Genomic DNA, 23,328 nt, shown 5'->3' on the forward strand with positions numbered 1-23,328 from the left:
AGGACTTCTGGGTTGCCTATAACAGTTCATAGACAAGTGAAAGTGGATACTCTAAAATACGCAAGATAAGCGTGAGTGCTATGGATGGCGTTCTCGTAGGGAGACGGAAGCGGATCCATAGTGGTGTATTGATATGGTGAATATGTGGACTCGTGTGCGCCACCTCAAAAGAGTTACTTGCAGTCGTAGTTCAGGATAGCCACCGAGTTAAAGCTAGCTTGCTGCAGTTAAACCCCACCATCCCCTTTGTTTATAATCATGCATATGTAGATAGTTCTGATGTAAGTCTTGTTGGGTACATTTGTACTCATGTTTGCCTATTTTATGTTTTTTGCAGAGACTTCAGTCTCACTAGTAGTTCCGTGTGGACTTCGACGTTTAGCTTGTTACCTCAGCTACGATCTTGTGCCCTCGGCAGGATCTGGTAGTTAGTCAGGCTTCTCAGCCTTTTTCATTTGTAGATGCGTGTACTCAAACATGTTCATCATCCCGGCGCCCTTCCCGGCGCCCTGCCGGAGGGGGGATCCTTCACTGGTGGCCATCTTCATCATCCCGGCGCTATCCATGACAAGGAGGGACTAGTTCACCCTCGGGGCTGAGGGTATGTACCAATAGCTATGTGTTTGATCTCTCTCTCTCTCTCTCTCTCGTGTTCTCTCTCATGTTCCCTCTATGGCACGATCTTGATGTATCCCGAGCTTTGCTATTGTAGTTGGATCTTATGATGTTTCTCCCCCTCTACTCTCTTGTGATGAATTGAGTTTTCCCTTTGAAGGTATCTTATCGGATTGAGTCTTTTATGAGAACACTTGATGTATGTCTTGCCGTGCTTATCTGTGGTGACAATGGGATATCATGTGCCACTTGATGTATGTTTTGGTGACCAACTTGCGGGTTCTGCCCATGAACCTATGCATAGGTGATGTGGAGCATCCCACGTTCATCCCCATGTACACTCCGACTACGCCCCAAGCCCTAAGGACACATAAGATGAGACCTCGACTATGCGCCATTGGACACAAGGTGAATTCACTCCTCTTCGAACTGTCACTTTCCGCATGTGAGACATGGCTACTACCTCATGCATGGACCTTGCATACACTCAGGTACAACCAAGATGACCATGGAGAATCCAAGGACCAAGGCCAAGCATGGAAGAGAAGACGGAAGAAAGAAGGAAGAAGAAGATGGGGCGGCTGCTGGAGCCAGGCCGGACATCCGGACCGACGTCCGGATCATCCGGGCCCAGCCGGATCATCCGGACCCTCCCCCGGATCGTCCGGGTAACCGTGCCCGGAGACACCCGAAGCTGCTCGACGAAGCCGGATCATCCGGACGGTCACCCGGATCATCCGGACCCCCGACACCCGAATCATCCGGGCCACCATCCGGATCATCCGGACCCCGCCTGCGTGCGTGACTTGGGCCGAAGCCCGTGTACCCCTTCGCCCCTCACTTACCCCTTCGTGGCTTAGCACTATAAATAGACCTCCTCCTCCCCACTTTGAGGGTTAGCGTTGATTTAGCTCAAGTTAGAGATAGAGCCTCGCTCATCCATCGGATCTCCTCCTCGTGAGAGACCGCGGCCTCTTCGGAGTAGATCCTATCGAATTCAAGACCCCCTCGTGGGAAGATCCCTTTGTGGATTCAAGGCCTCTTCACGGAGAAGATCGGTTACCTTTGTATCCTTACCTTTGTTGACTTTGGATCTCGTGTATCTCTTTGTGTTCTTCGATCTAGCACTTGTGTGACCGATTCCTTGTTGGTTGAGTGTTTTCCCTCGTTCCTCCCCGTGATTTCCTCGTGTTCTTCCGCTCGTTCTTCGTGTCTCCCCGTAGGATCCACTCCAAACGTGAAAGATCGACGCTATAGGGTTCCACCCTACATCATCTTGGTATCATGAGCCACGTTGATCACGTTTTTGGAGCCCCTACCCCGTGATTTCTAGCTTGATTTTGTTGTTTTCGTCCCAAATCCGAAAATCCCACCAAAAATAACCCCAATTTTTTTTGTGATTTGTTGGTTTGATGATGTTTTGTTGATTTTGATCCATGGATTTGCTTGGTTTCAAGTGGATCTAGCATTTCCCCAAGTTTCCCCACCTTCCATCCACGAAATCCCTCAAATTTTGCCCCGAAAATCATCCATTTCCGCCCAAAAATTCGTCCCCGAGAGGAAATCCCGAGTAGTTTGACCTGCCCGGATCATCCGGACCTTCTCCCGGATCATCCGGACACCTCCCGGATCAGCTGGACCCTCTCCCGGACATCCGGATACCCCACGCACCCAGAAAACAGAACCGGAGCTGACGAACCCGGATCATCCGGATGTACACCCGGATCATCCGGACCTAGCCCGGATCATCCGGACCTCCTCCCGGATGTCCGGTTAACCCTGAAACTGACACGGCTGAAATTTTGTTTTGGTCATAACTAATTCATCCGAACTCCGTTTTTGACGTTCTTTAGCTCATTTTGAAGCTATTGACACCCCCCATCCCACAACAATACCACCAACACCATTTGACTCCATCAAATTTTCCAAAATTTGGCAAGTTTGCCTAGGCCATCCACCATATCATCCGCATAGCCATCACCGACTTCCGCAACCTAACCCATTTTGTTCCCCATAGCATTAGTGGTTGCTTGAGTAGTGATTCGGGTCTCCTAAGGTGTTTCCGCTACTTAGGGACGGTTGCTTCTTCATCAACCACCACCACCACCACTTCCGCATAACCTTGCCCATCATACACTTCCACCAACCCAACTTAACCCAATTGTTGTTTGAGCTTGTTCGAGTTGTGGCTTGTGTCTCCTAAGGTGTTTCGGCTACTTAGGGACGGCAACTTCAACTTCGACACGTGTATAGCCCATCATTTCACTTCCACATTGCCAAGTGCAAACCACCACCGCTTTCCGCTACCACCATTTTGACATTTGACGTGTGAGATTTTGAGTTCGCGGTTTTTCCGTTTCCTAAGGTGTTTCGGCTACTTAGGGACGAGTCTCCATCATCTTGGTATCTACATCAAGAACACCGCTACTCATCATCATCGGACGGTAACCTCCATATCATCTTGGTATCATGGTATCCCTCCATTGTATATTCCCTTGCTATTGCATTGTTAACCCCTAGCCTTACTTTTGCGTCGCTTGCCTATCGAGACTAGCCATTTGAGTATTGCCGGCAACGTTACTTGTGCACATTAGTGATTATACTTCCCATAAGCATACATACCATATCATCGTGGTGCATATATTGCTATCATATCTTGTGTCACAAGTTTGTTCCCGCATATACACAATTGCTATCTTGGTTTGTGCATTGTGCAAAGTGGCCATAGAAAAAAAAGAAATAAAGCTTTTAAGCAAAAGAGAAAGAGAGCAAAGAAGCTTGTAAGCAAGTGCCATACCATCATACCACATTGCATATAAGATTGTCATATCCGATCATCTTGGATCATCTTGAGAGAAACACCGGGAACCATACATACATAGCATACTTGGGATAGAAGTTTATCCATTTTGCATCTTATAGGTTGTGCACAAGTGTCGTATCCGCCTATTGAGCAATCGTGCTAGCGTCTCTCTTGAGTTGTGCAACACGAGCGTTTTCCGTGGATTCCACATTTTGTGCTCATTCCTTGGTTGCACGACCCCATTTATCTATCCGTGTGTGCGTTTCCGTGTGCCTTCCATATTGCTATTGGTCTACTTGTTTCACTTGCGAATTTGTGAATCTCTTTCAATATTATTGACTCTTGCTAACATTTTGCATTAAATTTTTGTGCCACTATCCTCACCGAGCTCCACTATAAGCTTTACTTGTGTAGGTGTGAGAACCGACAAGGATTGGTACCAATAGTGCTATTTCATTGTCCGCATTTGAGTGAACTTGATTCATTGTCAACATCGGTCAAGGTACATTGGTATAAGTTCTTCTCTTTCTCCCACTCATATTTGCTCGAGTCTTGTGATGGATAGGCAAGGCATTTCCTCTCCGGTCTACGACAACAACGACGGCGTGAACAACTACATCAACAAAGCGTCCATCTTCGATCTACAATGACAAATGCAAGGCGCACAATCAAGATTGCAAGAGCGCATTGAGAACATCTCCATCGACATTTTCCACTCCGAAGCAAGGAAAAGGGACTACATCGACAACAAGCTTGCCGCACAAAAGGAGGAGCAAGATGCGAGGATGGAAGAGATTCGGGCCTTGATCAAGTCTTCTTCCACTTCATCATCCTCAAGACGACGACGTTCAAGCCACAAGTCTTCGGAGCGCGAAAAAGATGCAAGTGCAAATCGTCCTCGTCCACATCTACATGGCGACCACCATCACGTTCGTGATCAACATCGTCATGAAGGGCAAGTCACCTCCAAGCATCATGTGCACGACGATGACGAACGCCTTCGAGCTCAAGCGCGACAACGACACCATCATCATGAAGATGCTCCACAAGCACAAATGCACAAGTCCCAACACGCCAAGTCGAAGCTTCATGAGCATAAAAGAAGACCGCGAGACGACCACCACCAAGACGGCGCTACGGCTACATCAACCACTTCGGCATCTTCGCCAAGTGTTCTCAAGGCATCTTCGCCTATGGATGTACGGCATCTTCGCCTACTTCCCACAAGTACGCCTACAACGACTTCATCAAGTCCAAGGCGACCACATACAAGTGAGGGTGACACTTCCATCTTCGGAAGCCCCCCAAGGAAGATGGCCGAGCATGGGAAATTCCCTTCGATCATGGAGACGAGCTACGAGGTGCCACAACATATGGGCCTCCAACACCAAGACGGTGACAAGACGGTTGAGCAAGGGCCATCCCCTTCGACCACGGCGACGAGCGCGAACCTCTTCAACACCATGAAGACGGCGCCTACATTAGACTCATACTCCGAGTCAAGCTACGCGACCGCGCATGAAGACATTTGCACCTACACCTCTCCGACACCCACATATGAAGAGATGCCCAAAGTGCCATGTGAGGAGAGCCACCACCACATGAGTGACATGAGTGACTCCACCATACGTGACATTGAGAGCATTTCCTATGAGAGGATGAGTGTGACCACCACTAGCCCCACACATGAGAGCATGCAACACATCCTATGTGAGGTTGAGAGCCATTTGAGTGACTCCACCTACCATACGAGTGAGAGCATCCTTGAGGGAGTGAGTGAGCCACAACATTTAGTGAGTGAGGTAGTTGACACAGCATGTGAGGCCACTATGATTTCTAACAACTTAACCTCTACTCCTAGTGTGTTTTCTTCTTTGGTGCTAGGTCTCCTACATGACGACATGCCTATCCTCGACGAGTCCATCCCTCCAATGGAAACACCGATGGCCATGGTGGATGATGATACACCCCCCACATGGTTCCATCAAGATGAAGATGACAACGAATGGATCTTCAACACCTCACCTACAACACATGAGCGACGCTCCAAAGGTAACAGAGGTGATGGTGCTTCTCTTGTCCCACTAGTGGACGCTCTTGACAATGATTGCTCCCATGATGTTAACCCACCTATTACCATGCTTCATGCTAGTGAGACTTCTTCATGCCTTGACTTACCTATTTATGATGAATATGATGATGAGCATGTTGAGTTGCCTAGTTGTGATGCTATGCTCCATAGGATAACTTGTGAAAATTCTATTGGTCACATTATACTTGACAATCCATTGAACTTGTCATATGCTATGAGTGAGATCTCCCATATTGCTTCATTTCAATCTCAACATAGTAACTATGCATGCCCCATTAAGATCAATCCCATTTGCACTTATGGCATAGATGACGAGATGATGGTCATTGGCTTTTGCTTCTCTTGTGATGATATTGCCATGCTTCCTTTACATGATTTGTGCAATTCATCTACTATGTCATGCCATGATCACATTGTTTCGAATATGCATTGTTTTGGATGTTGTCAATATTCTCCATGTGATGTTGCTACTCATGCTCATGAGGAGACCCCCATAGTTTCCTCATACATATTAGGAGATCTTGATGCATTTCATACTTTGCATGATTCCCATGATTGCTTGCACCATATGCATTCCATGAATAACAATGCTCTAGATATTTCTCATGATGCATTACACAATTTGAGTCTCCATTATGCGATACATAACAACAAACCTCTCATGATGGATGACATGTTTCTATATCACGCATCTCATTTATTTGAGCATTGGATATTTTGTGCTAACCGACACATGCACGTGCGCATCATGATGGATGATGTGTACATCTACCACGCACACACAATTTTTCCTTTTTCCTTGTTTTGTGTAGGTACTCATGTATACTCGTCAACCTCTCAATCCCAAGAGTTGACGAAACGAGCTCTTCAGAGCAACGATGACTTGGGATCCCGTGGACTATCCTTACCACCGTTCCTTTCCGCAAGGACTATGCGCACCTCTTCTACTTGGCTCTCACACGGCTATGGGCTATATACCATTTGTCCCCTTATGCCCATACTATTGTGTTCCCTTTGCATGTTATGCTTGCTCCTATGCCTTTGCCATGCAATTGTGACCCTTGCTTGCATCTACCCATGATTCACCATTATGCTATTTCTATGTATATTTGCATGCTTGGTGGAGATCCTTGTTGCTATTGCCATGTTTATCATGTGCCCCATGCTATTGATGCTTGTTGTGTTGGGAGAGTCATGATGTTCCATTGCTATTTACATATGGACTCTCGCCAATACATTGATGACATTTTACTCATATCTTGCTTTCATGCTTGTGCTATGACATGTGAATTATTCATGCCCACCATTTGCACACATGACATGCTTTCCATGATTCCTTCTAGTATGTTGCATCTTCGCACTACTAGCTTGCTTGACTTGATCGCTATGATTGCTTGCTATATTGCATCACCCATGTTCCACTCTTACTCGCTTTCTTGGGTTGATGACATATATGTTCATGCCTCTCACTTGATTTGTCTTGAGCATTGTCTCTTGTGTCCATTAGTTGCCTCTTTCATATCCACTTGTATTGAGTGCAACCATACTATGCTTGTTGATCTTGGAGACTTGGACACCTTACTTGTGATGAATGCTTGTTTGATTGAGCCTATTGCACTTGGTTGTTCTTGTATCATATGCCTCCATACTATGACACGCTCCCTTGTACTTTCTTATGATGAGCATGATGCATACACTTGTTGGGTATCTTACCACTCGAATGATAGGTTTTGCATTTCCGCTAACCTCATTTGTTTTTCCGAGTGTTTCTCATGTTCTTTCATTTTGGAGGTTTCACAAGGCGACGCCGTTATGCGACAACTTGGTCATGCGAAGGCATACACGATGTGCAACACCAACATTTGCGAGAATCTACTAAAGGTGAACTCCTTCTCTTTGAGCCATCCTCAATTACGCATATTGGATGGGTCACTCTTTCATTGTTGTTTCCTTCTTGTTGTCTACATGATACATCTCGTGAACGGAGGAACGACATTGGAGATTGGCTACATGGACCTTCACATTGAGGAGCGCTCGCACTTATTGGATGCACATTCGGTCTTCCACCCATGCCTCGACATCGAGCTTTGGTACACCAACACCTCCATATTTGTTGATTGTGCTCATACATGTCATGCTCGATGGACATTTCATACTCACCACAAGTTTGCACCGTATGCATGGATTGACTCACATTATGCTTGTCTTGTTGCATCTATTTCCATGTCATCCATGATATATGAGCTTGTGCATTTCCTTAGCAAATTTGTTGTGATCTTCCTTGATGGCATATTCATACATCATGATCATATTGCCCACCATCAATTGCATGATAACATATACATATTGAGCATCCATTTCCATGTTCATGCATTTGATAAACCATCCCATTATGACATCATTTTGCATCGTGGTTGCATTGCTTGTCCTCCCATGAATGCTTTGCATCTCATTCTAGATCATCTTGATAAGCTTCATGCGTTTTGTCATGACCAATCTTGCCGCACGGACTCATTCTTACATGATGGACACTTTGTGTGCGCTAACCATTGTATTTCCGAGTGTTGCTTGTGTTTGCTCTTTTTGCATGTTTACCACTCCGGCTACACCTTGGAATACTTGGATTGCGCCATGCCTTCAACTTCGTCCAACTACAAGTCCGTCCACGACAACCGTTTCCATGGTGATGAGGATCACGATCCGAGGTCGGATCTTTCACAAGGGGGGGGAGATGATGCGGAGCATCCCACGTTCATCCCCATGTACACTCCGACTACTCCCCAAGCCCTAAGGACACATAAGATGAGACCTCGACTATGCGCCATTGGACACAAGGTGAATTCACTCCTCTTCGAACCGTCACTTTCCGCATGTGAGACATGGCTACTACCTCATGCATGGACCTTGCATACACTCAGGTACAACCAAGATGACCATGGAGAATCCAAGGACCAAGGCCAAGCATGGAAGAGAAGACGGAAGAAAGAAGGAAGAAGAAGATGGGGCGGCTGCTGGAGCCAGGCCGGACATCCGGACCGACGTCCGGATCATCCGGGCCCAGCCGGATCATCCGGACCCTCCCCCGGATCATCCGGGTAACCGTGCCCGAAGACACCCGAAGCTGCTCGACGAAGCCGGATCATCCGGACGGTCACCCGGATCATCCGGACCCCGACACCCGAATCATCCGGGCCACCATCCGGATCATCCGGACCCCGCCTGTGTGCGTGACTTGGGCCGAAGCCCGTGTACCCCTTCGCCCCTCACTTACCCCTTCGTGGCTTAGCACTATAAATAGACCTCCTCCTCCCCACTTTGAGGGTTAGCATTGATTTAGCTCAAGTTAGAGATAGAGCCTCGCTCATCCATCGGATCTCCTCCTCGTGAGAGACCGCGGCCTCTTCGGAGTAGATCCTATCGAATTCAAGACCCCCTCGTGGGAAGATCCCTTTGTGGATTCAAGGCCTCCTCACGGAGAAGATCGGTTACCTTTGTATCCTTACCTTTGTTGACTTTGGATCTCGTGTATCTCTTTGTGTTCTTCGATCTAGCACTTGTGTGACCGATTCCTTGTTGGTTGAGTGTTTTCCCTCGTTCCTCCCCGTGATTTCCTCGTGTTCTTCTGCTCGTTCTTCGTGTCTCCCCGTAGGATCCACTCCAAACGTGAAAGATCGACGCTATAGGGTTCCGCCCTACATCAATAGGGGTTGGCACACGTTCTTAACTCTCTGGTAGAATCTCTGGGGCACTCTTTGAAGTACTTTCTGTAGGTTAAATAGATGAATCTGAGATTGTGTGATGCACATCGTATAATCATGCCCACGGATACTTGAGGTGATAATGGAGTATCTAGGTGACATTAGGGTTTTGGTTGATTTGTGTCTTAAGGTGTTATTCTAGTACGAACTCTTGAATAGATTGATCCGAAAGAATAACTTTGAGGTGGTATCGTGCCCTACCATAATCTCTTCATTTGTTCTCCGCTATTAGTGGCTTTGGAGTGACTCTTTGTTGCATGTTGAGGGATTGTTATATGATCTATCTATGTTATTATTGTTGAGAGAACTTGCACTAGTGAAAGTATGAACCCTAGGCCTTGTTTCCTACCATTGCAATACCGTTTACGCTCACTTTTGCTACTTGTTACCTTGCTGTTTTTATAATTTCAGATTACAAAAACCTTTATCTACCATCCATATTGCACTTGTATTACCATCTCTTCGCCGAACTAGTGCACCTATACAATTTACCATTGTATTGGGTGTGTTGGGGACACCAGAGACTCTTTGCTATTTGGTTACAGGATTGTTTGAGAGAGACCATCTTCATCCTACGCCTCCTACGGATTGATAAACCTTAGGTCATCCACTTGAGGGAAATTTGCTACTGTCCTACAAACATGTGCACTTGCAGGCCCAACAACGTCTACAAGAAGAAGGTTGTGTAGTAGACATCACCACTCGCATCGAAGCCTGTTCATCAAAAGGGCATATATGTTAGCTCCTGCCGAGCATTATTCGATCATCTGTTCGGCCTTTTTTTGCAAACGCCGAACAGAGTCTTAGGGGCTACTATCTATACACATGCATTCCTTTTGCAAATAGCCAAAAATATATTACGTCACATACCTCAAAGCCTGTTAAAAGTCTAGTATAGGCTTCATTCAATCCGCTCTTAGCAGACCAAACCTTTTCAACCGCCGTACCCATAAGGGTACAGTGTTCCTCCACAATGGAAGCACTTTGAAGCGCTTCCACTAGAGTGTCCAGCGCCTCTGGATCGATAGAGGACGCTGGTGGAGGTGGCGCGCCCCCTTCTCTTGAAGGAGGCTGCTGGCCCGATTCTGGAGCCGCATGGGTCTCCAGAATAATATTCGTTTGGGGGCCGAATTGAGCATGGCCCCCGTCGCCGGTCTCTGTGGGGGTCGATTTTCCCTCTCTTCGGCAACAGAGGTATTACCCTCCGTTGCCACCTTCATGGCCTCCCGCACCTCCCCGTGACCTGGAGAGGTTCTTCGAGACAACACTTCGGCGTTGTCCGTAGCGGTGGGTGGAGTGACCTGCGGAACTGACTCGCTCTCCATCGCGTTCGGCCCCAGCGAGTTCCCAGATAATGATGATCGTTGGGGGAGATCGCGAGCCAGGCTGTAATGCGCAATTCAACATGTTAGAACCACAAGGCATGAAACTGGATATATGAAAGGTGTCTTTGGATACTTACAATCCAGCCAGGGGCTTCGGCCTGGGGTGCCACTCGGGGGTGGCGTCGACATCCATTTCGGAATCATCCGAAAGGGAGAGTTTCCCCTTCTTGGATGCCTCTGCCTCTAGATCCGCGGAAGCCGCCCTTTTCTTCATTCCTCCCTTAAGGGGAGATTTGCTCTCTCCCTCCTCTTCATCGTCGTCATGAGAGGAGAGAGTCTCGGTGTCTTTGGACACAACGTCCGAAGCACCTTTGCGGCGGAGGCCACTTCTGGTCTTCTTGGCCTTTTTCTCCAACGCCTGGTATGGCACCGGAACTAGCATCTTCGTCAGCAAAGGGATGGCTGGGTCTTCGGGCAGCAGAGCAGGACATTGGATCCGCTCCGCCTTCTTTGTCCAGCCCTGTGGGAGTAATGGAAAGCTCAATATACTCCTTGGATTTGCAAATTAAAAGTTATCATAAAACTTATGGGAGTGGCCAGATGAGCGCAGTCAAGGCCGCGGTCTTCGGTCGTTTCCGGCCACGACTTCTGAGCCTTGAAAAGCAGCTTCCATAAGTCTTCGTGCATCGTGCCGAAGAACCGCTGCGGGGTTCGAGGACCGGCTGGGTCGAATTCCCACATGTACTGAGTCTGTTGTTGGCAGGGGAGAATCCGGTGAAAGAGCATCACCTGGATCGCGCTGGCAAGACTGGTGTTCTTTTTTATCATACCCTTGATGCGACTCTGCAGTGTCGTCACCTCGTCGGGCGACTCCCAATCCAGGCCCTTGTTGATCCATGAGGTAAGCCGCATTGGAGGCCCGGATTTGAACTCGGGAGCGGTGGCCCATGTGGTATCACGGGGTTCCATGATATAGAACCACCCCTGCTGCCATCCCTTGACAGTCTCCACAAAGGTCCCCTTTGGCCAGGTGACGTTGGGAAGTTTTCTTACCATGGCACCGCCGTACTCCGCGTGTTGACCTTCAACTACCTTCGGCTTCACATTGAAGACCTTGAGCCATAGGCCAAAGTGGGAAGGGATGCGGAGGAACGCTTCGCATACGACAATAAACGCCGAAATGGTGAGGAAGGAATTTGGGGCTAGACCGTGGAAGTCTAGCCCATAGTAAAACATGAGATCGCGGACGAAAGGATGGAGGGGAAACCCTAGTCCGCAAAGGAAATGGGGAATGAACACTACCCTCTCATTAGGCTCCGGGGTGGGAATGATCTGCTTCTTGGCAGGGAACCATGGACTATGTCTGTGGCCAAGTACCCAGCTTCCCGGAGCTCCTTGATGTTCTCCTCTGTAATAGAGGAAGCCATCCACTTGTCCTACGCTCCAGATCTGGACATGGCTAGGAGTGTTTGGTGGCGGTGGAAAAGATTGGAACTTGGGCACTGGAGCTCGAATGGCAGAAAGGCTGAGGAGGAAGAAGGCGTGGGGTAAAAAGAAGGATCCTTATCTCCTTATAAAGGCAGTGGATATAAAGTGTCCCCTCATAAACCTTAAATCTCGCCTATTCCCAAGGGGGCGTGTGAACGGCACGGTTCGATTACTCAAACCCCTATTGATGAGAATCTCATGATAAGGGGACACGATCCCTGCTTTGACAGGATGTGCCTATGACCGTGCCTCAAAACACGAAGTGAGGGTTGTAAAACGGTTCAGAATACTAACAAGGCCAGGACATAACGCCTCACCGGAAAAATCGCCTATGGACGTGACTTACTTTGTTTTGAGTATTTTTACCCTCACGGCTTAAGGCTGTAATTATTTAACACAGCCGAATACAGCTATTATGTGTGGGGGACTGCATTGGAGTATTCGGAGAAGGAACCTGCCCTGTAATGACGAAGACAATCTGCGTGTCGAATACATCATCATTGAAGCTCGGTTCAGGGGCTACTGAGAGAGTCCTGGACTGTGGGGTCCTCGGGAAGCTGGCCTATGTGACGTGGGTCAGGCTAATGGGCCGTGAAGATACGAGATAGAAGGTCTTATCCTGTGTCCGGATGGGACTCTCCTTTGCGTGGATGGCAAGCTTGGCGTCCGGATGTGTAGTTTCCTTCCTCTGTAAACCGACTTTGTACAACCCTAGTCCCCTCCAGTGCCTATATAAACCGGAGGGTTTAGTCCTTAGAGGCAATCATAATCATACAGGCTAGACATCTAGGGTTTAGCCATTACGATCTCGAGGTAGATAAACTATTATAACCCCTATACTCATCAAAGTCAATCAAGCAGGAAGTAGGGTATTACCTCCATTAAGAGGGGCCGAACCTGTGTAAATATCGTGTCCCCTGCCTCATGTTACCTTCGATCCTTAGATGCACAGTTCGGGACCCCCTACCCGAGATCTGCCGGTTTTGACACCGGCAATGATTACATCAGTCATTTCCCTTGATAGGAAGATTCTCAGAATTAAATACTTTGTTTATTATGTTCATGCTATTAATCAAATACACCATTTTTTGAAAAGGAGGATTACTCCCGACCTCTGCACTAAAATGATGTGTGCATCCATATTTATTAAGTTGCATCCATCTTTATTAAGTTATTCAATAGAGTGACAAAATAAATACAAAGGTCAACCCAAAGCCACCTTCGAGGCGAAAAGTCGCTACACCTACAAGTATAAAGATGTGCCCTGATTGCATCAATGGACGCCATCTGATCCAATGGCCTCAAGAAGTCGCCCGTCTGGCAAAAAAAGAAGCTGCCCGCCTGGCAAGCTGAGAGCACCAACCGATCTAGGCGCCCCACAACATGCACTGCATGCCCACACTCTAGGATCCGCCACCGCCATCTTCCGTCGTCCCATCTTCAAGAGGGAGCATTGCATAGACCTTGCCAGGCCCATCTGTCGTCCATATCACCATGACGCCAGACAACGCCACCAGCCTGCACACATCCATCAAACCGCATTCAGCGCCGAGACTCCACTGCTCCATGCGCCGAGACCCACCGTGTTCAATGTGGTAGATGTAACACCGCTCCACATGTTGGCTCCTCCAGTGAACCTCTGTTCCAAAACAATGCCTCAGGAGGAAAAATGGCACCACAGTCTCCGTCATCATCCGATCTTGGGTGTATAAAAAAATTTCAAAGCCAACGAATGATACAGTGGCAGCATCAGCTTCAAACCTAACTCTTTCCCTCTCAAAACCAAGTTTCTTTCTCGAAGATGGGTCGGTGTTTAAGCAGTGTACGACACAACTTTTATGAAACATTCTAAAAATTTACTACAACCTATATGTGTCATATGAGGATACCATGTCAAGTTTCATCCTTTTCAAACACCGTTTGTATTATTTAAATTAAAAACTAATAAACTTGAAACCTTTCGGGATCTGTGTACTATATTTAAGAAACTAAGTGCATGTCTAGGCATTTAGTTAATATAATAAAAAAATGCATGTACATGAAGTTTTTGAATTGGGTTGAAAAATCATATTTGTGTTCTGCAGCCCATGTTTAGGCCTTATCCAAGAAAAGGAAATTAATTGTGAACATGAGTGTGTCAAGACTCAACCCGAAACTTGGAGTTTATTGATTTTTTTTAATTATGAAAATGCAAATTTCGTCAAAAAAGCATGAAACTTGGCAGGGCCCCACATAATGACACCTACATGTTGTGGTAAAAATTTGAGAAGCCTTTCACAACAATGCTGATGTGGACTGCTTAGAAACTGGAGTATCCCCAGGGAAGAAATGTAGGTTTGAGAGGAAACATGTTTGGTTTGAAGGCGATACAGTTGTTGCTTCATCTACTGGACTTCACTTTTTTTCTACACACAATTACATGATCCATATCAAAATTTGGCATTTTTCAGGGTTTGTTTGCTATATCTAAGCCATTAAATGAATATAATATTAAAAAATTGAACTGCAAGTGCATGAAAATTGAAAAAAATTGGCTTAGAAATCATATTTGTGTTCTTGGGTTCAAGTTTAGGCCTATCCGAGAAAAGGAAAGGAATTTCAAACATGAGGGTGTCAAAACTCGTTCCTAAACATGGAATTTATTGGTTTTTTAATTCCAAAAACTGCAAACAAGGTCCGAAAACATGAAACTCGGCAATAGCACCAATATATGATCCCTAGAAGTTGTAATTAAAATCTGAGAAAGTTTTGCAAAAGTTACGGCGTACAATGCTTAGAAACTGAATCGTCCCCGAGGAAGAATCGCGGTTTTGAGAAGGAGCGACTCTGATTTGAAGGCGAAGCGTCTATGCATTTAAGGAATAGAGTTTTAGATTTGAGGAACTCATGGTGCACCTTTTCAAGAACGTACACCATGAATTCAAAAAAAGGTTGTGAATTTGGAAAATTTCATGAATTTGAGAAAGTTCGTGAATTCAAAAAGAGTTCGCCGATTCAAAATAAAAGTTTGCTGATTCAAAAAAAATGTTCAGGAATTTAAAAAAGAATCATGGATTTCAAAAAAGAATCATGGATTCAGAAAATGTTCATGAATTTAAAAAATATCACGAGAAAAATAAAGGAAAAGGGAAATAAGTGAAAAGGAAATAAAAAAGGAAAAAGTGAATAAAACCAAGAAAAAGCTGGTCCCAAACAAATCAAAATAAAACAGTCACACTAAACCGATGCAGGCGGAAATGCTAGTATGGGCAGGCCCACTTTAAAACATCGGGGCGTGGTTGCCCCGTATGCTCTGCTCCGGCCCATCGCCTAAGTTAATTTTTATCTTTATACTTGAATTTGAATCACAACATAACATGAATAATGAAGAATGGAAATTCACATGTGTGTGAGTTTAAGAGCATCTCCAGCCGTTGGCCCCCTAGGCGGCTCGAAAAATCGCCGCCTGGAGGTGAACCGGCGCTAAAATCAATCTGGGGAAGATCGAGTTCCCAGCCGACGCCCCCAGGGTCAGCTACACACACCTGGTTTTAGGTTTTTCGAACATTTATTTGACTAAAATTCGGCGAAACAGTTCATTATCGCGGCGAACTGAAATAGTTTTTTACATAGATAAAATGCTTTAAAAAACAAACAGCCGTGACTATAGGCCGAACAACGCGCTGAGAGAGGCGAAGTCGCCGCCGTCGTCCGTCTCCTCCTTCACGCGGACACCACTGCTGGACCCCTGCCCGGGGTCGCCCGGGCGACCGGCGGCGAAAGCACGTTGTCGTTGCTGTCGTCGTCGAGTACGACGACGCCTCCCTCGTCGCGGCCACGGCGCCGAGCGGCGAACTGCTCAAAGGCGTGGCGCTGGCGCTCCAGCTCCGTCTGCGCCCAGTCTTCGCGCGCCCACTTCAAGGCCGTCGCGTCGTCGAGCCCTGGCTCCGCCTTCATGGCGGCAAGCCCTGGCTTCGTCTTCACGATGGGGAGCCCCAACTCCGTCTTCGGCTTGACGAAGCGGGGAGGTGCCCAGGAGGAGGTGCGCCCGCCCTCGTTGATGATGATGCCGGTGTTGCGGGTGCGCCGGCCGAGCAGTGTCTCCGTGGTCTCCGCGGGCTCGGCCTTGAAGCCGAACAACGCCGACGAGCCAGAGGTGTGGGAGGAGGAGCGGGAGGAGGAAGAAGAGGAGCCGGCCCTCCTCAGCATCCATTGGTTGCCGCTCCGGCGGGGGACCGGGGCGGCAGGGTACGTCAACGGCGGGTCGTTGCCGCCCTCGAGGTGCTGGAGGACGGCGTGGAGAGTGTGGTCGGGAGCGCCCCACCACAGGTGGCGGCCCTCACTGTTCTTGGTCCCCCGAACCACCGGCGCCCCGTTGGTGGAGGCCAGCCGCTGCGCCTGCCGGCGCTGGAAGTACGCGCCACGCCTCGTGGTTGGCCGCGGCGTACTGTAGGAGGGCCCGCTGCTCCTCCGCCAGTGACGCCCGCACGCGGTCGACCTCGTCGGTGAAGTAGTCGGCGCGCGCGGTGACGTCTGGCAGCGGGGGAATGGGGACGCCACCGGCGCTGAGCTTCCACCGCCCCGACGCGTTCATGTTGGGAGGCGCCGGGGCGTTGGCCTCGAAGAGCAAGTAGGCTTCCTACTCGTGCAACGAGCGGCGGCCGAAGCCATTGGCCGCCGCCCCATCGCTAGGGAACCTCTCACCCATCGCCGCGGCTGTGAAAAGGGAAGAGAGGGGAAGAACGTCGGCGGCATCGGTGCACGGGGAGAGAGCTCGGTGGTTGTGGGCGGGGTGCGGCCACAGGCGAGGGGGAGGCGCTGCTTATATAGCGGCCGAGGGGTGGGAGCCGTGTGTACGCCTGGCGGAAGATGGTGCGTCGCCGCGCCCGCGCCGCCCATGAGGAATCAATGGAAGGCTGACCGGCGGCAGCCTTGGCATTGAATCCCCGCGAGAAACCGAGGCGATAAGGACGACGAGGCGCGTGGGTCGCTGACTTGGCGGGCCCGCCGTTATTTTGCGCCAAAATCGATTGCCCTGGCGCCCCCGGGCGCCCCCAGCGCGTCGTGTTCGGCCTGGGTCCGCCGGCGTCAGTTTTGGCCCAAACCGGCGAAAAACAGGCTCCTGGGACGCGACTGGGCCGATTTTTAGGCGCCGGCGCTGAAAATTGTCTGGGGGCTGTTGGGGAGGCGACTGGAGATGCTCTAATAACTTCCCTAGCTCGCCTTGGCTTCCAAGGTAGCCGGCCATACATTTTTTATGTACATAATCAGCTAAAAAAACACTTCACTACGAAGTAACCTCGAGATTAGTCAAGTCAACTCCTCTTAAAAATATAATCAAATGAGCATGCGATTTGTGCACATTTGTGAAGTTTTACTGATTTGACCATACACACACATTTTAAAAAGCATCACGGATGACGGATGGAGTGATTCGCGCCTCCCTGATCCCAACCCAAGCACCATATATACACTTCCTCCGAGCTCAAGTTCCCTAACAAAACACAAGGCAGAAAGAGCCAAACGCCCAAACCGTAACAAATCTTACACGCCACACAGACACAATCCAGTAGGAGATGGCCGGAGGAGGAGATGAGCTGAAGCTGCTGGGGTCATGGTCAAGTCCGTATGTCACGAGAGCGAAGCTTGCCCTCGCCATTAAGGGCCTGAGCTACGAGAGCGTCGACGAGGACGTCCACAACAAGAGCCACCTCCTCCTCAGCTCCAACCCCGTGCACAAGAAGATTCCCGTGCTCATCCACAACGGCGTCCCCGTCTGCGAGTCCATGATCATCGTGCAGTACATCGACGAGGCGTTCGCGGGCACCGGGCCGCCGATCCTCCCCGCCGACCCCCACGAGCGCGCCGTCGCCCGTTTCTGGGCGGCCTACGTCGACGACAAGCTGGTGTCCCAGTGGACGAACTCGTCCAGGAGCAAGAGCAAGGCGGGGGCCGAGGCGATGGCGGAGATGCTGGTGGCCGTGGAGACCCTGGAGGGGGCCCTGAGGGAGTGCTCCAAGGGGAGGGGCTTCTTCGGCGGCGACGGCGTCGGGCTGGTGGACATTGCGCTGGGGAGCATGCACTCGTGGATGATGGCGATCGAGGCCATGTCCGGCGCCAAGGTGTTCGACCCCGCCAGGACCCCGCTGCTGGCGGCCTGGATGGAGCGTTTCGGCGCGCTTGATGCGGCCAGGGCGGTGCTGCCGGACGTCGGCAGGGTGGTGGAGCTCGCCAAGATCAGGCACGGACAAGCCGCCGCAGCTTCAACTTCAAACAACAAGTAGCCGGCATGCATGGTGGCACGACCTACGTGTGTGTGTGTGTGAACTGTGAAGTGGGCCGATGATGGCCGGTGTTTACCTTTTGATTGTTGTTTGTACTGCGTCAGCAGGTTGATGTAATACTACTACTACTGTAATGGATTTGACGAAATTGGTCTGCGGTTTACAGATGTGCCTTCAGTTTAGTGGTTATTTGATTCAACCTGCGCCAGTTATCAGGTTTCTCACTGGACATGGCCTGCTGGTGCTGGATCCACTGTAAACTGGTTCAGGGTGAGGGGAAACTGTCTAGATTACTGCAAACTGGGTGGGCCTGCAGCCTCTGGGAGAGCGAGCAGAACGCTTTCTTCCGGGCTTTCGCGTCCGCGGCTCAGGTCCGTGGTAACTGCCCCTGCCGCCCGCTAGGACGAGAGTAAGTAATGGCGGTGGTTGGCAGCTGGTTGGTGTCACAAATTCGCGCTTCCGTCAAAGGCCAGAGCCAAATGCTTCGAGAGTGTTTCCCCGGCTCACCGGGTCGCTGAGTGCTGCAATCTTGCAAAGTGCTTGCTGTGTGGGTTCTCTGGGCACGGTGGTGCACGGCTGGGACTCCTCCTGCGTCCTGTGGCGGCTGTTGAACCGTCGGTCGGGCTCTCGTCCACCTCGTCGTCGGGAGACAGGTCTCGCCGCCTGCTCCACCCCGCCTCTCCACCGCTCTCCCGGTGCTTGAAAGGAAGATGGAGGCCCCGGGCAGCTCTCCGGAGGCGCGCCCGGCATTGGCACTGCGCGCCGCGGCCATGGCGATGGAAGAGCGGGAGCTGGTTCGCCGTGGGGCGGTGGCGGTCATCGTCGGCTTCCAATCGGAGCCAGAGCCGTCGGAGGTGGCGCGCGCCTTCGCCGTGCGCTTCGGGGTGGAAGAAGGGGCGGTCGAGGCGTCGGTCCTGGGACCCAGCGAGTTCCTGGTGACCTTCCGGGACGCGTCCACCCGCAATGAAGCCATGGGGCTGCAAGGGCCGCTCTTGCTCGGGCGGGCCTCCTTCATGCTCTCCCCGTGGACTCGGCTCCGGCGGGCGAGGGCGGAGAGGCTGTGCCACAAGGTGCGCGTCTGCTTGGAGGGGGTGCCGAGACGCGCGTGGCAGGCGGGGACGGTGGCCGGCCTCTTTGGCCCGTCCGCCATTGTTGAGCGCAGGGACGACTCGGCGCACTCGGCCAAAGACGCGGCGTGCATGAGAGTGTGGGTGTGGATGGACGACTTTGAGAAGCTTCCTCTCACGGGTCAGCTGAGCATCGAGGAGCCGAGGCCGAGGGAGGGGCGGCTGACCATGCGCACCTACGATGTGCTTCTTCACCTCGACTGTCTCATGGACTACACCGGCGGGCCGCCCGTCGCCGGAGGGTAGGTAGATCCGCCGTGGCGATGAAGGAGATGCTGGTCGCCGTGGAGCGAGCCCCTGCAAGTTTCTTTTCAGTCGTTTGGCTCGTACGTTTATTCAGTTGTTTTCTTGCAAAACAACTTGGATGGCAGTTTCAACTCAATCCTTAGTAAGCATTGTTCATGCCGTGTGTTCTTGTAATCCTTAGTGCTCCGGGGAGTGGAGCTGGATAAAGCTATACTTGGATTACTGCAAGTTTCGCTGCTACTACTGCTTGTCTTTTTAGATGCACTTGTATATTTGCAGCTTGTACTTGTCTTTTTAGATGCACTTGTATATTTGCAGGTTGTACGTTTATTCAGTTGTTTTCTGTGTAAACATTGCAAAACCACAACTTGGATAACAATTTCAACTCCACCTCCTCCATCTCCACCCCCACCCCCTCCTGCTCCGCCTCCTCCACCCGGCGTGAGGAGCTCAACATCGGCTCGCCTCGGACTAGGGCGGAATAGGGAGAGGGGTTAGCAGCGGCGCAGACAGGAGGGATGAGAATGGACTAGGGTTGCCTCGCCATCCAGCTTAAATAGCCGAATCATGTCCTTTGGTCGACACGCCAGAGCGATACCATAATGTCTCCTCACCTAAACCGGAGAAGGCAGGTGCATCCCCATATCCGTCCCACATATATATGTCTCCTCACCTAAACCGGAGAAGGCAGGTGCATCCCCATATCCGTCCCACATATATGCTCGGTATAAGGTGGTTGACGTTTGGGCTGCGTTTGGGGCCGATTGGGTGGCCTTTTTCTGCCCAAGGAGTGCTCTAAGCATTGCAAAACCATAACAGTTCAAACTTAACCTCAAAATGCATGGCGGCACCACAAAATCTGAGACAGGAGAAGACGATAAAAACAGCCCAAACATGCAGCTGCCAGCAACATCAAATTAAATCGTAGCAAATTCAACCACACAAAGGATGATCCAACTAATACATGGCAGAGTGGATGCCCGTCTTTCTTGCTACACATGAAATGATTCACTGAATGTTTCTTGGCTGGCTGTGAAACAAAATAACAGTTTATGGTCATTGACAGCTCGAGTCTCATACATAGCTCAGTCGCGCTCGCTAATGGCTGTTAGGTGCTGATCAATCTCCTCTGTCGTGAGTGACCGGAAGACACGGTCTTCTTTCCTCACAACACCGACCTGCCAAGCACAAGGTATTGATGTATAAACACCACACATTGCAGAATAGAAAATTTAACTTGGGAAAAGGGGGACTCGTGTATTTACCTCGATCTCGGTAGCCTTGAAATCTTCCTGCAGAACAGATTGCAATGCAGAAATCGCAATCTGAGAGCACATGATAAATATTAGTGGAGTACCAAAAGGAAAGAACACAAAATATCTCTTCAAGCTAAGAATGAATCAGCTTCAGTAATATAAGAACACCCTAGTTCAGAGCCTGTGTTTGCCCGAGAGGAGAAGATGTGCATTTACCTGAACAGTTTCGTCATATGAGAACTGGGGGCTATCCTTCATTTTCTTCTCCAGAAAATTTATTGCTTCCTGCTCCTTCAGTCCGGCACTAGTTGCCTGAAAAAAAAACTTGTCAGTGGTTTGCTACACATAACAAGACAAAGATTAAGCATTTGGCTGGGTATAGAATTGTCAATTGAGGAATAATATAGTGCAGCGCAGAAAATTACTGTATACCTTGTGTCCAAAGAAGTGACCTGCGGGGTCACACTTGAAGAGCTGAGCATTTTTCTCTTCATCGTAACCCAAGACCATGGCAACTGAAGAACATACCAAAGAAAACGATTATGGTGGGCAATAGGCGTTAAGCTAATTGGCCTAACACTACAACATCATAGTACTAACAGATGTAAATGTGATAGTACTAACCAACACCAAGGGGTCTCATGTACGCATGCTGCGTGTATATTTGTGCTTTGTCTGCTATCCTGAAATATTAATCAAAAATGCAGTGTTATTGCTGCCACTTCGGTAACTAAAAAAGGAACTTGGATAAGGATAAGGTGTGATACCATTTTGCTAATACATCCACAGGCATCTCATATCCCCATTTTTTACGGAACTCAGCTGCTTCATTTCTTGCTTGGGAGACCAAGGACCTCGCATCAGCTGGGAAACATAAAAGGACATTCAACATCAATGAACAGCAGAAGGAATGAGTGGAAGTAAATACGGTAATCTGAAGGCCTGGCCCTAATCATATCACACTAGCAAGGAAAGAAAGGGCCGATATCATATCACACTAACAAGGAAAGAAAGGACCCTAATTATATCACACTGACAAGGAAAGAAAGGGTAGTGGGTGATATCTGATGCTACAACACTGCGACTTGATGAGGACAAATTTAATTGTGTCGTTTCCTATGGTTCCCTATTGTCCAAAAGAAGAAGCTGCGGTTCAATGGCTAATTGGTCAAGTTTGCCCCACAACCTATACAGCTAGCCAAAATTTTGGTCAAGGTTTTACTTGCCCATGAGTTGGTCACTATTGACAATTAAGAACTACAGTGGGTAAGGAGGTATTGGCATGCCAAAATATTGGCTGTCATCAAAACAAATACCAGATTCTTCAAGGGTGGAAGTTAGAACAGGGTAGACATACCAATATACACACTTGTCTTGTCCAAAATATAAACAACTAGCAAAGCCCTCCACTGTTTCTCTGGTTATTAATTAGCCCTTTGGGCAAGAGCAAGCAATATGACACTAGAAAATAACCTTAAGTCCCATTCTTTACACAAGAAATCAAGAGGATTTTGGATCATCTCTTAAGAGTAAAACATGTCCAGATCCTACAAGAATGAAAACTGTTTCCAGCCTATCATGACACATGTAAAAGGGTCCCACATTTGACCATCAGCTCTCACAAATACACATTACTACAATCCAATATAGAATCCTACATAAGCTTAGTTTAATTTCACTAGAGCATCACATCATCTGCACTCATATCATAGCTAAAACCACAGTTGAGGGTGAGTCCATTTTGGCTAACTCGCAAATACTATTCGAGATCACCAAATCACAAGGCCCAACATGCAGAAAAGCAAACCTCACTCATCAATTCGCAAAGAAAAACACATCCATCACCATTATCTACAAGACTATAATTGAATTTACTTACAGTATATCGGTGCTAAAAGAAAGCACAGTAAAACACAGACAATCACAGTATGATGGTGGTCTATTTCCAAAGTGTCAAAAATGCTAGTACTAGAGATTATCAAATCACCAAAGCTAACACACAAAAAAGCAAACATCCATCATCAACTCGCAAAGAACAAACCATTCATCGCCGTTATCTAAAACGAATTCAGTTTACTGTCACAAAACATCAGTATCACACAGTGCATATGTACTAAAACAAAGCGCAGTGAGCATACCTGTGAGGCCAGTGGCAAGCAAGCCGGTGTACTTGGTAATCGAGAACAGGTGCGTGATGCTGGTGTCATCCAGCAACTTGTCCTGCAACCAGAACCACATCACAGGTACAAAAAAAATCAGCCTTTCAGGTATCTACAGGTAAACCTCGCAGGTATCGACGGTTAACAAATCGGACGCGGTCGAATTCGCAAGTTCTTCGGGCCAGCAACGGCGGCG

General features: G+C 48.9%; 2 protein-coding genes across 2 annotated transcripts in view; one reads left to right on the top strand and one right to left on the bottom strand.

Moving 5' to 3' along the window:
* Nucleotides 1-17,550: 17,550 nt before the first annotated feature.
* Nucleotides 17,551-18,526, top strand: LOC119291649 (probable glutathione S-transferase GSTU6). Its single transcript, XM_037570448.1, has one exon. The coding sequence runs from the start codon at nucleotides 17,637-17,639 to the stop codon at nucleotides 18,342-18,344; it is 708 nt and encodes a 235-aa protein (XP_037426345.1). The 5' UTR covers nucleotides 17,551-17,636; the 3' UTR covers nucleotides 18,345-18,526.
* A 2,063-nt stretch (nucleotides 18,527-20,589) lies between these two features.
* LOC119291650 (proteasome subunit alpha type-6) overlaps nucleotides 20,590-23,328 on the bottom strand; it is a 3,388-nt gene continuing 649 nt past the window's right edge. Inside the window, exons 3-9 of the mRNA XM_037570449.1 lie at nucleotides 23,112-23,194; nucleotides 21,741-21,837; nucleotides 21,598-21,656; nucleotides 21,406-21,488; nucleotides 21,190-21,285; nucleotides 20,983-21,042; nucleotides 20,590-20,895 (exon numbers count right to left, since the gene is read on the bottom strand). Of these exons, the coding sequence (XP_037426346.1) occupies nucleotides 20,803-20,895; nucleotides 20,983-21,042; nucleotides 21,190-21,285; nucleotides 21,406-21,488; nucleotides 21,598-21,656; nucleotides 21,741-21,837; nucleotides 23,112-23,194 (571 nt within the window). The 3' untranslated portion in view covers nucleotides 20,590-20,802. The remainder of the gene's footprint in view (nucleotides 20,896-20,982; nucleotides 21,043-21,189; nucleotides 21,286-21,405; nucleotides 21,489-21,597; nucleotides 21,657-21,740; nucleotides 21,838-23,111; nucleotides 23,195-23,328) is intronic.

The sequence above is a fragment of the Triticum dicoccoides genome, chromosome 4B (assembly GCF_002162155.2).
Source record: "Triticum dicoccoides isolate Atlit2015 ecotype Zavitan chromosome 4B, WEW_v2.0, whole genome shotgun sequence".
In the NCBI taxonomy this organism is placed as follows: Eukaryota; Viridiplantae; Streptophyta; class Magnoliopsida; order Poales; family Poaceae; genus Triticum; species Triticum dicoccoides.

Coding starts and splice junctions, on each gene's coding strand:
- LOC119291649 (XM_037570448.1), top strand. CDS start 17,637: ATGGCCGGAGGAGGAGATGAGCTGAAGCTGCTGGGGTCATGGTCAAGT.